The 16,906-nt window shown below is 42.8% G+C and overlaps 1 protein-coding gene across 1 annotated transcript in view; it reads left to right on the plus strand.

Annotated features, from left to right (window-relative positions):
* The first annotated feature begins 5,887 nt into the window (after positions 1-5,887).
* The window catches only part of UBE2M (ubiquitin conjugating enzyme E2 M), a 13,607-nt gene continuing 2,588 nt past the window's right edge, over positions 5,888-16,906 (plus strand). The window contains exons 1-5 of the mRNA XM_042475257.1: positions 5,888-6,403; positions 8,532-8,626; positions 10,923-10,961; positions 12,480-12,583; positions 13,495-13,558. Coding sequence (XP_042331191.1) covers positions 6,295-6,403; positions 8,532-8,626; positions 10,923-10,961; positions 12,480-12,583; positions 13,495-13,558 — 411 coding nt within the window. The 5' untranslated portion in view covers positions 5,888-6,294. The remainder of the gene's footprint in view (positions 6,404-8,531; positions 8,627-10,922; positions 10,962-12,479; positions 12,584-13,494; positions 13,559-16,906) is intronic.

Consider the following 16,906-nt stretch of genomic DNA (forward strand, 5'->3'; position numbering starts at 1 on the left):
GTCCATACCCTTATAATTGAGCCTGCAAGCATAATTAGTTGATTGGACAGATACTATACATATTTGATGCTGTAAAAACGTATGCAGCTTCAGAATTAAAATGAAATATAATCGAATATAGCAAAGCAACAAAATGTCTTCCAAGGAATACACACTAGAATCTGGATTGGTGTAGCATGAGAACAGTACATTCCTAGAGGCAGCACTCATCTTTAGCTTCTGAAGCATGACTACTAGAAGATATCTTGGACATAACTGGCATTATTGACCAAATCTGAGAACCAATAAGTAGTAATGTAATGATTGAAGAATAGTAGTTGGTGGAAGCTGTGGACACTGGCAGGTTCAAATTAGAACTGGACCCATGATTTAGAATTGGACACAACTGGCTTCCAAGCTGGGATCTGGGCAGGAAACTAGGAAACAAAGTACATGGGCTACTGGTCCCAAATATAGAATTCAGAGATGTAGCAGTCAGTGTAGAGTATCAGTATGTAAAAGAATCTTATAGCACCTTTTGAGACTGAGCAAGGGATGTAGCATAAACTTTTATAGGCTTGGTCTATTTCCTGTTTGCTCAGTGCAGCTGAGGAAGTAGATCAAGTCTACAAAAGCTTATGCTACAACGATCTTTTGCTCAATTTGAAAGCTGCTACAAGGTCCCAAATAATAATGCGGGACATTGAGTGCACACCACTAAAATGGAGATGTAAAAAAAGGGGGTTGGTTCATTTCTATAATACTGTTAATACAAAAAGTAAATGGGTGAGCAGGGTGCAAAATTATTGTAATACAATACCCAGAATCCCCCTAGACTATATGAGCACATACCGTATATACTTGACTATTAAGTTGGCCTTATATATAAGTCAAGGGCAAGTTTTGGGACTAAAGTTATGGATTTTGCTATCGCCCATTAATAAGTTGAGGGTAAAATTTGAGGGCACATAGCAAAGGAGCTAAAGGATGAAGCAAGGCAAAACGGGGTCAAAGAACTTACAAACTTTCAGCAGCAGTCATAACTGCGCTTACTCTTAAGACTGGTGTGCAGGAAAGAAGGGGAACCAGCAGTGTCTAGGATTATGGTGGGGATAAAGATTGCATTAAACTTTTCAGGGTCCCCAGAAAACCACCACCTTGCTGGTCATTTTGTGTGGTGGGGTCTCCTGCTCTTTATCTGCTCGTGTGACTTCACTCCCTTACCTGTGCCTTTCACTAGCAGAGGCAATTGGGAAACTTTTGTGTGACTTGGACACAGGGCATCACTTCTGTGGCTCACAGTGGCACCATTTTGGGAGAGACTGGAACAAATAGAGCACATGGTGGTGGGGGCAAAAAGGAGATTTCAAATTTTAGACCTGGCCCACACCAGTCTTCAGTCCAGAGCATGTGGCCTATGTTAACCCCCTACACACACACACACACCAGCTGAGCCTTTCTCTGTCCCAATGAAGGATTGAGAGTCCCTCCTCCCTTGCACCTGGCCACCCTGGGAGCAGCTGCCTGAGCAGTAACCAAGAGGCCTCTTCTCTACACCGGCCTTTGCTGCAAGGCTGGAATGGGTGAGAGGCTTCTTGGTAGCTGCTTAGCCAGCTGCTTGGTTGCTGCTCCCAAGGTGGCTGGGTGCAAAGGGAGCAGCAACCCAGATTGGTTGTTTTGAATTTGCAGTAGAAAAAAGTAAAGGTAAAGGTTTTCCCTTGACAAGATTGTCTGATGGTGTCTGACTCTAGGGGACGGTGCTCATCTCCATTACTGAGCTGAAGGAGCCAGTATTATCAAGAGCTTATTCTGTGGTCATGTGGCCAGCATGACTACATGAAGAACAGTAGACCTAATACCAAAAATATATGCTGGGGGTGCTAGGGTTGCTACTCAAAAGGAAAGGGGATGGTAACCCAAAAGGTTTGGGGGCCACTGATCTAGATTATATGTAAGATTTATTGTTGGTAAATTGTATGGCAGATGGTGTACAGCAGAGAAACTTTCCAGCCCTTTTGGTGATGGAGTCCAGCATCCCCACACTGGGGGAAGACCTGGCCCCCTAAACAAATAATTTTACCCATACTGTCCCCTGACCAATTAGCCAATTCAATCCCCATACCTGATTATATGGGGCTCTCCCCTCCCAATGAAATCAGTGGGATTCTAAGACTGATGTAATGCAGAAGGAAACAAAATCAAAGAATGCAAGGATGGCCCAAGGATGACAGTAAGGGAGCCTGGTTGTGCAGTGGTTAAATGCCTGTACTGCAGCCACAAGGTTGTGAGTTCAATCCCAGGCAGGGCTCCAAAGTGCACTCAGCCTTGCATCCTTCTGTAGTTGCTAAAATGAGTACCCAGCTTGTTGGGAGCAATTAGCTTACACATTGTAAACCATTTAGGGAGTGTTAGTTCACTGATAAGCGGTAAAGAAATGTTCTTACTATTGCTATACCCTGAAGGCACCAGATCCCATCTGATCTTAGAAGCTAAGCAGGATCTGCCCTGGTTAATACTTGGATGGGAGACCACCAGTGAATACCAAGTGTTGTAGGCTATGTGAGTGCATACAGACAGGCCAAAATAAATCTGCTTCCGGTCACCTTGGAGGTATGCTGTTTAAATGACACACACATTTTAAGAGGCCAGAAGCTGCACCAAAGCTGTGCTCCAGTCCTTAGAACTGGAGCATGACCTTGATGTGCCTTCTGGCTTCTTAGGACGCATGCATCATTTAAACAGCCCTATATTTCAGAGGAAAGAACTGGCAAAGCCATCAATGAGGATTCCTTGCATAAGAAAACCCTATGAAATCTGGGGTTGCCATAAGTCAACAGGTGACTTGGAGATAAACACACACAGAAAAGTAAGGAAAATACACTTCCCCCAGCCTGTGGCCTATCTTCTCCCAATCTCAAACTGCCAAGCCAATGCAAAAAGTATTAAACGAGCGCTAACACTGGCCCTTGGAGTCTGGACAGTACTTAATATGTAGTCATGATGCCAACAAAGACTCCAAAGCCCATCTGCCTGATGGCAGGGGCTCCTCTAAACACTACCAGCTTTACCAGTGTTTTTATTGTAGTGTAAGCAGTAATAGGTACAAGTATGAAGTAGATTCTTCTGTAGAGCAGCATGTGCTGACAGACTTACTGAGATAACCTCTAAAGGATTTCATTTTCAATGCTTAATAAGATAGGACAGTTGCATTTAAGATCAAACAAGGTGATGTATAAAATCCATTGGCAAAGGAATAGCTTGACTCAATTTTTATGAATCAAGCTATTTTTATTGATTGATTTATGTATTTGCTAGCCCCCAATTCAGTGCCCTCTGATCATTCCCCACCCACTGACCATCATGGCTAGGGATGATGGGGTTGTGTTGCATCATAACTGGAAGCTACTTGGAGGGAAGAGAGCCAGTGTGGTGTAGTAGTTTGAGTGTTGGATTATAACTCTAGTGAACGGGGTTCAAATCCTGACTCAACTATGGAAACTCACTGTTTTTGACATATGAAGACCCTAAGGCAAATGATCAGGGGTTTAGTTGGCAAGATTCATTCAGAAAGGTTTTATGCTTTTGCCTTTCACTGAGACTGGAAAAGGCTGACTTGTCTTAGGGTTGCCATAGGCCAGAAACGTCTTGAAGGCATTGAGCCATGGCATTTAATGTGGTGTCAAACTGCATTCAACCTAGACAAGGAGGAAATTGAAATAAATTAAACCTAGACAATGAGGAAATTGAAAGTTAAACTATCTTGGATTAAATACTGACCAAAGACTGAAGTCAAGAATTCAGAAGAAGACTAAGAATGAATTAGATACAATCAGCTCTGAAAGAATTAGATAAGATCCTAAAGTGGAACAGTATAAAACCGAACACTAATCTTAGAATCATCCAAGCCATGATATTCTCCATCACCATGTACAGATGTGAGAGCTGGACAGTGAAGAAGGTGGACAGGAAGAAAAATCAACTTAGTTGTTGTGCTGGAGAAGAGTGCTGAAAATACCAAGGATGGCTAGGAAGATTTTTAAAAATGGAATAGATCAAGCCTGATTTCTCACTAGAGGCCTAGATGACGAAGCTGAGGCTGTTGTACTTTGGCCACATCATGAGAAAGCATGACTCATTGGAAAAGACAATAATGCTAGGAAAGGTAGAAGGTAGCAGAAAGAGAGGAAGATTGCAGACCAGACACAGCAACAGATATAGGATGGGTGACACCTGGCTGAATGAAACTATGTGTGGAAGGGATATAGGAGTCCAAGTAGACTACAAGTCAACAGTGTGATGCGGCAGCTGACAAGGCCAATGTGATTTTAGGCTGCATCAATAGAAGTATAGTGTCTAGATCAGTGGTTCCCAACCTGTGGGTCGGGACCCCTTTGGGGGTCGAATGACCCTTTCATGGGGGTCGCCTAAGACCATTGGAAAACACTCATTTAATTACAGTTATGAAGTATCAACGAAAATAATTTCATGGGTTTGGGTCACCACAACATGAGGAACTGTATTCAAGAGTCGTGGCATTAGGAAGGTTGGGAACCACTGCTCTAGATCAAGAGAAGTAATAGTGCCACTCTATTCTGCTCTGGTCAGGCCCCACCTGGAATACTGTGTCCAGTTCTAGGCACCACAATTTAAAAAGGAGCATGTCCAAAAGGAGGGCGACTAAAATGGTGAAGGGTCTGGAAACCATGTCCTATGAGGGAGCTGGGGATGTTTAGCCTGGAGAAAAGAAGGTGAAGAGGTGATATGATAGCCTTGTTTAAATAGTTAAAGGGATGTCATGTTGAGGAGGGAACAAGCTTGTTTTCTGCTGCTCCAGAGACAAGGACCCGGAACAATTGATGCAAGCTGCAGGAAAAGAGATTCCACCTCAACATTAGGAGGAACTTCCTGAGAGTAAGGGCTGTTTGACAGTGAAACAAACTCCCTTGGAGATTGTGGTGGAGTCTCCTTCCTTAGAGGTCTTCAAACAGAGGCTGGATGGCCATCTGTCAATGGGGATGCTTTGATAGAGAATTCCTGCATGGCAGGGGCTTGGACTGGATGGCCCTTGGGTCTCTTCCAACTCTACAATTCTATGATTCTAGGGCAATGAGCAATAAAAAGTGGGGGGCTGGGCTGCAACCCTACTCCTACAGTGTTTGCTCTTAGAAGACTTTAAAAACAAAGTAATAATAATAATAATGATAATAATAATTTTTATTTCTTTCCCTTCTCTCCTCAAGGCAGGGTGCAACATGTTAAAATGCAAAACACCATTAAAAAAAATAAAAGAACACATAAAACCAACAGTAAAATACAAATATCCTATGAAGCCATTAAAATAACACTCAAACACATTTTTTATTTATTTATTTTGTAAGCCGCCTTGGGTCCCTTGCTGCTGGGAGAAAGGCGGCATAATTGAAAAAAATGAAATAAAGTAAATAAATATAAATAAGTAAAATGAAATAAATAAATTGAACACAATACTACCTCTTTTCCTTCCTTCCTTCCTTCTTCCTTCCCCCCTAAAACCCAGCCCCCCCTTCCAATGGGAACCGGACGTCGCGCTCAAACTTCCATCGTGCCTGTGCCTCTTTCTATAGTCACAGACGTCTCCGTTCGGAAGAGCCGAACCCCGGGCGGAAATAGCCGAAGACGCGGCTTCAACACCGAAGGAACAATCTGTATGAAGAAAAGCATGAATTAAAAAAAAGGGGGGGGGGCGAGTACAGCCGAGTGTATCCGGAAAGACCCGACTTAGGGACGGAAATCCCCGAAGGCGTATCTGTGCGAAGACCATACGTTAAAAAAGGCACCGAGTGTCGCCGGAAAGACCCGAATCTTTGACGGAAAGACGCGAACAGCTTTGGAAAGGCGTTGGAGGGAGGGAGAACAACCGAGTGCTTCCGGAGGTCGGCCGGCGGAACTCTTGAGGGTGTGAGGCGGAAGTTGCCGACGGTCTTCCGGGAAGGGCCGAAGGGGGCTGTCCGTTGCCGTTCGACTGAGAGAGAGACACAGAGAGAGAGAGACCGCAGTGAGGGAAGCGGCGTCGTCGGCGGAGGAGGCAGCGTCGGCGACGCTCTGAGGCGGTTGCTGGGCCCCTTTCCTCTCTCCCTCTCTCCCCTTTCCTCCCTCACCCTCCGCCGGGTCCCTTCCTCCCCTTTCCCTTCTCCCTCCTTCCTCCCCAAGGCCCGGGCTCTGGGTTTAGCCGGGCCCGGGGGGGGCGCTGCGGCGGCGGTCACCGAGGAAGAAGGCTTGGAGGAGGCCCAGAGGAAGAGACAGGAGGCGCCCAGCAAGGGAAGAAGACCAGCCACGATGATCAAGCTTTTCTCGCTGAAGCAGCAGAAGAAGGAGGAGGAATCCGCCGGAGGCACCAAAGGCTCCAGCAAGAAAGCCTCCGCCGCCCAGCTCCGCATCCAGAAAGGTTGGGAAGCCTTTGGAGACTGCATCCACACTGGGGGGATAACCCGGTTTGAGAGCGCTTTAACTCTTTCTGTGGCTCTTTGCTATGGCTTTCTGGGAGTTGGAGTTTGTTGTGGCGCCCAGAAACTCCAACTCCCAGAATGCCATAGCAAAGAGCCAGACAACAAGTTAAAGCGGGGCCAAACCGGGTTATCCCCCCAGTGTGGATCCAAGACACACTGCCATAAGCCAGGCTCCCAACATCAACAACAACAACAACAACAGAAGAAGGGGTCTATAGAGAGAAAAGACAAGGAAAGCATTAAGGTCCAAGGCACACTGCAGAAATAATCCAGTTTGAGACCGCTTTAACTGCCCTGCCTCAGTGCTAAGGAGTTCTGGAAACTGTAGTTTGTTGTGGCACCTGACAGAGAAGGCCAAATGAGTCACAAAACTACAATTCCCAGAATCCCCCAGCACTGGGTCAGGGCAGTTAAAGCGGCCTCAAACTGGATTATTTCTGCCATGTGTTTTTGATCTAATGCTTTCCTTCCTTGTCTTCTCTCTCTCCCTCTCTGCTCCCTCCTCTGTTGTTGTTGGGGGCTTTCAGGTCGTTTCTGATTTATAGCAACCCTGGTGTAATGGTTTGAGTACAGTGGTTGGAATACAACTCTGGAGACTTGGGTTTGATTCCCAGCTTGGCCATGAAACCCATGGGGTGACCTTGGGTAAGTCACTCTCTCTCAGCCTCAGGGGAAGGCCATGGCAAACTTGAAGAAATCTTGGCAAGAAAACCCAAGGATAGGCTCCCCTCAGGAACGACTTGAAGGCTCACAACAACATCAAAGGCAGAACTGTCCAGGGGTTTTCTTGGCAAGGTTTCTTCAAAGGGCTTTTGCCATTGCCCTCCTCAGAGGCTGAGAGTGTGTGACTTGCCCAAGGTCACCCCAGTGGGTTTACATGGAGTACACTGCAGAGTCCTAGTCCAAGGCTTGCACCACAACACCAGGCTGGAGGCAAGAAACAAAGGGAAGCAAAAGCACTTCTTCCACTAGGATACATCTGTTGTTGTGGGCTTTCAACTTGTCCAACTTAATGGTGACCCTATCATGGGGTTTTCTTGGCAAATTTCTTCAGAGGAGGTTTTCCATTTCCTTCTCCTGAGGCTGAGAGCATGTGACTTGCCCAAGGTCACCCAGTGGGTTTCATGGCTGATTTGGGAATTGATCCCTGGTCTCCAGGGTTTTTGTCCAGTGTTCAAACCACTTCACCACACTGGCTCCTTACACAAACCCTTTTGAGACATGTCAGTATCTTATTATAGATAGGTGGAGGAATTTGCAGAAGCCTCATAGAAAGATTTACTGAAGCCTATCTGATGAATTTGTTTCACAGCTGAAATGCAAACCAGAAGGTTCCTGTTCACTAACTTCTCACAATTGCCTAAGAGATTTAGGGTTCACTCCCTGGTTGGACTTTTCTGGCTTTCTAGGGTGTAATCTTCTCCTAAATTAAAGATACAGGAGGCAAAGGTTGTCCAACTATGGTGGTATGTTATTGTTTGATTCCTGTGGTTGAACTTTTTTCAAGTCATGTGGGCCCATACAGACAGGCCAAAATAAAGCTGCTTCAGGTCACTTTGGAGGTATGCTGTTTAAATGACACACACATCTTAAGAGGCCGGAAGTTGTGCCAAAGCTGTGCTCCAGTCCTTAGGACTGGAGAATGGCTTTGGCGCAGCTTCCGGACTCCTAGGACGCATGGATAATTTAAACAGCATACCTCCAACACTAGGCTTTTAACACTATCCATTCTGGTTAACACTATCTGTTTGTTTGTTTTTTGATAGGGAGAGAAATTGAAATAACTTCAACACCCCCCTCTTTGGTCATATATAATAGACATAAGAAAAGTCCTTCTGATTTAAATCACCTGGGGCCTATATGGCCAGGGAGTCTTTGCTCTTTCTAAAAGTTCCTGGTGAAATGGTGCCCATTTTCAGAAAAATACAAATCCAGACAGGTGAAAAAAGAATGCAAGTGGATTTTGGCAAGAGGAAGGAGGTTTAGTTTCCTATTGACCTGATTGCTGATCTTCCTAAACAGGCATCCTCAGTAAACTGACTGCTTTTCCTGTTTTTTTCCTCCCAGATATTAATGAACTGAATTTGCCGAAAACATGTGAAATAGACTTTTCAGACCAGGATGACCTCCTCAACTTCAAGTTAGTTATCTGCCCAGATGAGGTGAGTGATTGACAGGGGACCTGTCCAGTCTGTCAGACATATTATGCTGATATTTTATATTCTGCTTGTGTTTATGGAAAGTCCTGGTGGGTGTGCCCCATAGCTGTATTACATAATAGCTCAGATTGGAGGAAGTTTACATCTGTTGATAGGAGGTGAGAACACATACTGGTGTGAGACATCTCTGAATTTCTGGGCTCTGCCTTAGTGAATTGGTACTGCACTCAATGCTAGTTGAGGTTTTGCTTCTGTAATTCTGCCTGATTAAGGGATCTCTTCTGGAAAACCTGGAATTATGAGGGTTTCTACTTAAAAAGTTTTAATCCTCAGAACTCTCTTGGCACTTGAAATAATTCAAAAGTGTGTGTTCTAATGACAGCAGTGTTAAGAGGTGATCTGTCATGCTGCTTCTCATAGCATCTTTCATGTTTCCATCTTTACCTCTTGCTTACAAACATCCATTGCCCTGTTGCTGCACCAGAAAGCCTGCCTACGCCTCTCTTTCTGCTGTTGTGTTGTTTCTGAAGGAAGTGGTTCTATCTATCTATCTATCTATCTATCTATGGTGGGGGGAGACTGACTCTCCCCTCAAATATCAGGGGGAAATGCATGTCTGTGTGGCAAAAGCATGTCTTGTTTCATAAGTGCTATCTTTGTATTTTGGCTTGAATTTATTCACATAGGACATGCAGTTCAGCTTTCATGCTAAGTATTATACATGTTATTTACAATACAACATGATCTTCCCAAGAAGAATAGCAGACGGCCACCCCAAGTAGGGCTGCTTTGTCCTTGGAACAGTGCTGTGGAACTTGGCACTGTTGTTCTGGATATTTAGACATTCAGCCAGGGTGTCCGGTGATATTGTTTGATGCTTGCGGAGAATTGCATTAACAGTATTCTTTTGTTTATCGTTTTGTATCAGCTCTTGGTCGTGTATGCTTGATTATTGTTTTTATTCATATTTTTCATACTTATACATTTGTTAGGTTTTAAAGTTGGGTAAACATCTTAATAAGAGCAGCATACTAGTGTGATGGTTTTAGCAGGAGAGGAGGAGAAATTAAGCACAAGTTTGGAGTATCTGTTCTTAATCAGCTTTCTCTTGCTTTCTCTAAAGGAGTTTAGCAAGCCATATAGTTCTGGTTTAGGTTCCTCCTATTCACATAGTCATAATTAATTAGAGAGCAGCCTTATGGTTCTATACCAAACCTCTGCTATACTCAAGCATTTTCAAGCAGTACTGTTTGTAACCCTAATTCTAAACCACGAGGCAGTGCTCTTTTCTTTGTTTGCTTGTCATCTGATTTTGCATGGGGCAGATGCAGACATGAGTTATTAGTAGAGTGCTTGCTTACATCTATATGGGTATAGTTAGCTGATAAAACATTGAATCAGGGACTTAATTTGTACTGATGGTAACTACTGTGTTAACCCTGTGGATTGTAATTGCCACTTTAATATACAGAACTGTTAGGTTTTGTGGCACAGTTAATTAACACTATGCGGTAGGAATCATCTTTCAGGATGTGTTTCCACACAGTGAGACAAGAAAACCTGGGATGGCTTAGAATGGTTGTCATATGGCGATGTGTTCAGGATTTTCATCACATAGAAATTGCAGAAGGAAATTGCCTTGTGGTGTCTTCATTGCATCCAAAATTGGGCCAGTGACTCACCATCCATTGTTGTCTTTCAGCATCTGGAACAAACCTCAGAGTATGAGCTCAGCTGAGATGGTACAATGGGCAAATGACCTGTGGTGACTGGTACTGGCCACATCACATCTGTGAACCTGAGATCCTTTGTCAGATAAGGTTTTCTAGTGATCATGGCTATTGAAAAGTCAAACTCTGCTGTCAGTTTGTGGAAAATAGAAGTGATCATTTTCTAAGCACAGGGCTGAGTCCTTCCATTATAGCTTAAAGCCTATCCTTTTGGTTTCTTAGTGTGCATACATACACGCCAGAATTCCCAGTTTTTCCTTAATTTAACTACTCTATGGCAGATAAGTACAAATAATTCTGATTTACAGGCTGAAGGAAATGATTGTAACATCTACTAATGTGGGGTTCCAAAATAAGGAAATATATTCAGAATTAACCACTTTGCTGCACTACATTGTGGAAGGCCACCATATGGCTTCAGATTTGTCTGTTTTGCTTCAGGGATTAGGAAAATGACTATATTATTATAGATGAACACACATCCCCACCTCTTTCCTGCAGCTGATCTCTTTTGGAATCTTGTTACATGGAGCCAAACTTGCTTAGAATGTCTTATTCTTGCCTTCCAGGGCTTCTATAAAGGTGGGAAGTTTGTTTTCAGTTTTAAGGTAAGTAGCTTCTTTGTCTAAACTCTAGGCTTCTGATGGGGTGGGGGAACATATACACATTTGGCTGTATGAGCTTGTCTTGGCAGGCACTCAAAATAACAATGTGGGTAGGTGCCTTTCAGTGAATTTCACCTATCCCTTTTTACTTTGAGTGCATTATTTTGCTTTGCATAAAATAACACTAAATAATGGCATTACCTTAAAAGCTAAACCTCAGTCATAAAGGACAGAGGAAGAGGTGTCATATATTCTTCATCCATAACTAAAATGTAATTCTTTGTGCATCTGTGGGCTTCTCCCTAAAGTTTTGGTTTTCCTGCTGGGGGTTTCTGAGCTTTCTGGGACACAAGAAGTACCCTTGGAAGATTTTATGAGTCAAGGCACAGAGTTCCAAGTCTGAGTGGGGGAATAGGGCAGGGTGTGGGTGGGGGACAGAGTTTACCCTAGTTTCTCTGCCTGTTTATTTAAGCAGGCTGCTCCTTCTTCTCAAGGCTGTTTGGTAAAGGTAAGACTATTTGCTGGAATGGAAAGACTTCCCACTTTGTAAAAGAAGCAGTAGTAGAAAATCATAGGGTCTGTAGTGGGGAAAGACAGTAGAGAAATGAGCTATTTTCTTAGATAACTGGGGTCAGCATGCCAGTATTGTGGAATACTCTATGTTCAGAAATCCTGTGAATGAATTACAAGCCGAGGAAATGCAAGCTCTGTATTTGCAGTAATTTTTTTACATGCATTGTTAGGTTTTTTGTGGTTTTGGCTTTGACTGTTGTGGTGGTTTTGCTGAATATTATTGTAGTGGTTTGAAGCGCTAGCAGCCATGAAGTGAGCTGGAGTGGAGAGATAAGGATGTCTGAGGCTTGGAGGCTCTCCTCAACATTTATTTTCTGATGAGCTGGTACACTGCATTTTCATACCTTTCTCTGAGAGTCAAGTTGCATTATATTAGTTCTGAAAGGTGTCCTTGGTTCCTCAAGGTGTTACTTGAATGAAATGCAGACTTGCCCCCCAAATCAGTGATATCTTGTCCACTCTGGTGTTTAGTTACTTAATGTAGGGGTACAGAATCTTTGCCCCTCTTTTGGCCTACGATTCTCATTACCCCCAGCTAGCATTTTCATATTTTCCTTCAATCATAATCCTCAGGTGATTTACAGAGAGAAGAAAACTATTAAAATGAAACAACAGCCATTGAAAAGTCATTTTGTTGTATGCAGAAGTTGTAGCACTTAAGATCTGTAGATCTGTTTACACACCTGACACAGTGCACATGAGTAGAGATGTCAGGATTTCCTCTTTAGTCTGGTGTACAGTGTTCCAAAGAATGATTGGATTCTGTCCAGTTTACTAGGGCAGAGTGCTGAGCACGAAGAGATGACAAATTCTAAGATACCATATCAGGAACCATAGAAGAACCATTTTGTTTCCTGGTTAGTTACAGTATTGCAATTTAATGTATATTTTAATTAAACATACTGATTGTGGTCATAAGGAGACTGACAGCTGTATCTTGTATTCCAGGTGGGGCAAGGCTACCCACATGACCCACCTAAGGTCAAGTGCGAGACCATGGTGTATCACCCAAACATAGACCTAGAAGGCAATGTTTGCCTAAATATCCTCAGGTATGGAGCTTACTTTCTTTTGCCCTACATTTGTCTTAATACATATGCATTGTCTTCCTTCATCTTTTGATTAACCTTTTTTTTTTCATTCCAAAGGCCCAAACTGGAGATGAATAAGTGATTTTAGACCAGGACTGGGAATTGTGTAGCTCCTCTTGATGATACTGAACTACAGTTTCCAGCATTCCTCATAATTGGCTGTGCTGGCTAGGGCTTCTGTGAGTTGTCGTCCTAAAAACTCTAGAGAGCAGCATAATTTCCATCCCTGGATACCTTGCATAACTAAAGCATGGTGGGCAAAGCGTGGTCTGTGGGTCACATGTGGCCTATGGGAGAGTTCAAAATATGGGCACAAAAGATACCCAAGCTTGTAGTTTTTTTTAAAAAATGAGACTGATTTTCAGGCTATTTTTCATCCTCAAACCACCAGAACAGCTGCAAATGAAGTGGTTTATCTCCTCCATCTCCCTAAATAGAAAACAGCTGAAAATCAACCAAAAGGGTGATCAAAATTGAGGGTGCAGTCTGCTGTGGGTAGGGTACTCCCTCCACATTTTCCCACCCCTGAACAAATGGGGGATGAAGAGAAAGGAAAACCACAGAGAGCAAAAGTTTGAAACTGGCTTAATAAATGAGGTCTGTCTTTGAGGTACTGTTGGTAGAGCTATGATAATTTGATTCAAATGTATTTGGAGTTCTATTATGTGCCCATTTGAAATTGTAACTTTCTTTTCAAGCATTTGAACTTTGGAACATATTCTTTCCTGGCCTTTTGCAAAATGATTGGTAAACCTGTGTATGGTGTATTAAGTTATAACTCCATATTGAGCCTATAACTTATGCTTGCATGTCATCTCTTTTGGGGTTGCTTTCCTATCCCTGTATTCACTATTTTGTTTTGTGTTTCACAGAGAGGACTGGAAGCCTGTACTAACAATAAACTCTATAATTTATGGCCTGCAGTATCTCTTCTTGGTGAGTATATGTGGAAATAAAAGTGTAAAGGGAGATGAATGTGAGGACAGCTGTGCTTTTCAAAATCCTGCTTTCCATCCATTTGTGATCAGCCTGAGCAGAACGTGTGGGTGTAGAAACAGGGAAGAAATGGTGCAGAAAGAAAAATGCATTATACTCTTGAAGATCTTGTGGGTGTTTAGTGTGAGACAGTGCGTATATAAAGGAAAGGCAGCTTTATATAGTTGTGTTTGGGTGGGATGCATGTACTGTGGTGTGTGCCAGGCTACAAGAATGACTTGAGGTGGAGATTTGACTTTGTGCAGCAGTCTTCCTGACAGTGTCAGCAAACCCAAAGTGTAAGGGCTTTGTAGTGTGTGGCTGGTATGACAGCCTCAGAATTGATTTAAATCCAGGCCTACTTCCTAATACATGTTTCTCAATGAACTTGTATACTAATTGGTTGCTATAACATCTAGAACCTCTGTTGGTAATAAAGATGAAACCTAGATATTCTACTAGTCAGCACTGTAACCTTAAAACGCTTTTGGTATGCAATCCCCAGGCCTTTTATACAACAGAATCTGTACATATTTATTCTGAGGTAGGTCCCACTGTTCTAGTTGGATTTACTCCCAGGTAAGTACATTGGATTGTATCAGTTTTGAGCAACATCATCTGGAAGTTAAGAATTTTTGTTTGGTGTTCTTTACATTGGCAAGATTACTTCTTTACGTTGGCAAGGTTACTTATTGGAAGACTTAAGCGCTCAGAAATGGAAGCAAGGCTAATACTAAGCACAATAGTATTCCTCCATGATGTGGAAAATAAATCTCCATACCCCTTGACAGGCAGTCTAAATCAGGGTGGCAACTTTTGTGGTTTTGTGGCTGCTTTGTCCTGCTCCCTCAGCTAACTTTCAGTGACAAGTACAGAAATTCTGTGATGCAGGAGCTTGCCAGAGTTGATCTTTTGCATTGTAGAACCCCAGGAGACCAAAGAACAGGGTATCTTGCAAGATATTGTTACTTAGGGAAATGATAAAGGTAAGAAGAAATAGTGAACTGAATCAAGGGCCAGGAGTCATTTGTTGCTCACCCTGAATAAATATTTACGGTTTGTATGAAACAATACATTTACATGATTTACTGTGCCATTTCTGTCCTATGTTCATTCTTCTGCATAGAATGTTAAATTTAAACTACTATTCTTTAACTTCTTTTAATATTAACACGTTTATACTGCATTTAGACATCACTTTAAATTAGATTATTTTAATAAAGTGGCATTCAATATAGTTATTTAAAATTTTATATAGATTACGTGTATGCATAATATGCATTGATATGCCTATTATATCCATGAAATAAGATTAAAGATCAGATCTTTATACTGCCAACCCTATATAAGCTGCAAGGCAGCTAGCTGATAAGGCAGTTTTTATAGATTTACTATTCTCTCTTTTTCCCCTGCTGTACATTTTATACCTGTGCCCCATTTCTGCTCATCTTCCAAGAAGTAGTGTTCTACGATAATGTGTCTTAATTGACCACAGTGCCAGGCTTTCTATTCTTTGTCTATGATCAGCTTTCTGCTTTAAAGCTCTTGTCAGTGTCTCCCCTCCCCTCCCCTTTTCTTAAAAGCACCCAGGAGATGTAGACATCAGGACATGGGGAAGCTGAAGCTGACCTGGTTATCAGGTTACAACTCTTGTTGGTGAAGGTGAAATACAGGGGAGCATTTGAGGTCATATGTCTTGATAGGTCTATAATCCTTGGTTTGCCTTGTGGCCAATGAGTACAGGGGAAGAGTGCGGTGCCCTAGGAGACAGTTTCTCGGTGAGAGGCGGAGCTCTCTAGGGCAATAGCCTTGGCTGAAGAGCGGGGCATAAATAAATATTATTATTATTAATGTGGGGGTGTGCCAGTCAGGTCTCAAGCCTCTCCCTGAACCATCCCAGTGAGTACTTTTTAGGTCAGGAGGCAGAGTGCCAAAATAATGGAGCAACCAGGTAGCTAGAATGCATCATCCCTAGCATTGATCACTATTGCTAAGGCAACACTCTTTCTTCTGCAGGCTTTAAAAAAATCCTTTCAGGTAGTTTATGACTATTGTACAGTGGTACCCCGGGATACGAAATACCCAGGTTACGAAATTTCCGGGATACGAAAAAATCCCATAGGAAATAACTGTTCCGGGTTACGAATGTTTTTTCGGGTTACGAAAAAAATTGTTGGTGCTTTTCGGCGCTTTTTCGCACGAAACGCGGCTTTTCCCCATTAGCGCCTATGGGTTTTCGGCTTGCGAAGGCTTTTCGGGTTACGAAAGCGGCCGCGGAACGAATTAATTTCGTAACCCGAGGGAGCACTGTATAGTCTTATTTTCCCTTTATTTTATTTCCAGTTTGTTTTTTGTACTAGCTTCCTTGCTAAGGACAAGAGCTGATGCTGCCAGGCAAATGGATTGATGTGTTTTGTCTTGATTATATTGGGGCAACTTCAGATGTTCTCTCTTGGGGTGGATGCAGGGCAAGGGGAGGGATGTCTCATGACATGAGAACTTTTGCTCCCAAAGCAGCACAAGGCAAGCTATTGATCACAGAGGCTGAAGGCCATTTAGTGTGATTTGTTCAAACTGTGCTTGGGGACCAGTTTATATAATGGTCAGGATCAAGTGAGAACAGTGGCATGGGCAGGGCTTCCTCACTTGATTCTGCTGACTTGTCTTTCTGCTCCTTTTGCCATTGTACAGCTTTTCTAGCTGTGTATCAAGCACATGGTTTTAAAGGCTGTCTTTCATTTCCTTTCATCTTGGAGGGAGATTGCTTTGTGACAAGGAATCCTTCATTTCCAAATTGGACATTGGTCTATTGGAAAAGATGCATACGTTATGTCAATTTGGAAAATTAGGATTTGGCTTCAAGTTGTGAATCCCCATTATAAAGTCAACATATTGTATATACTCGACGAAATGTTGAGAAATTTACACCCCAAAATTGACCCTAAAATCCTGGGTCGACTTATATACAGGTCAATACACTAGTACTGCCTAGAAAGGTCCTAAAACAAGCAAGTCTGATGCCCATTTCTCTCTCTCTCTCTCTCTCTCTCTGTAAGAAAGAGGTTCCCAGTCTGATTTGCAAGCCTCTTCTTCCCATGGAAAAGATCTCCCCATTTAACTCCACTTGCTTCTTTCCCCAGCCCAATCTGCGAGGCTTCTCTTCCCATGAAAAAACCTGCCCATTTAGCTCCACTTGCTTCCCTCCCCAGTCCAATCTGCAAGGCTTCTCTTCCCATGGAAAAAAACTCCCCATTTAAAATAATAATAATAATAATAATAATAATAATAATAATAATAATAATAATAATA

The sequence above is a fragment of the Sceloporus undulatus genome, chromosome 6 (assembly GCF_019175285.1).
Source record: "Sceloporus undulatus isolate JIND9_A2432 ecotype Alabama chromosome 6, SceUnd_v1.1, whole genome shotgun sequence".
Lineage (NCBI taxonomy): Eukaryota > Metazoa > Chordata > Lepidosauria > Squamata > Phrynosomatidae > Sceloporus > Sceloporus undulatus.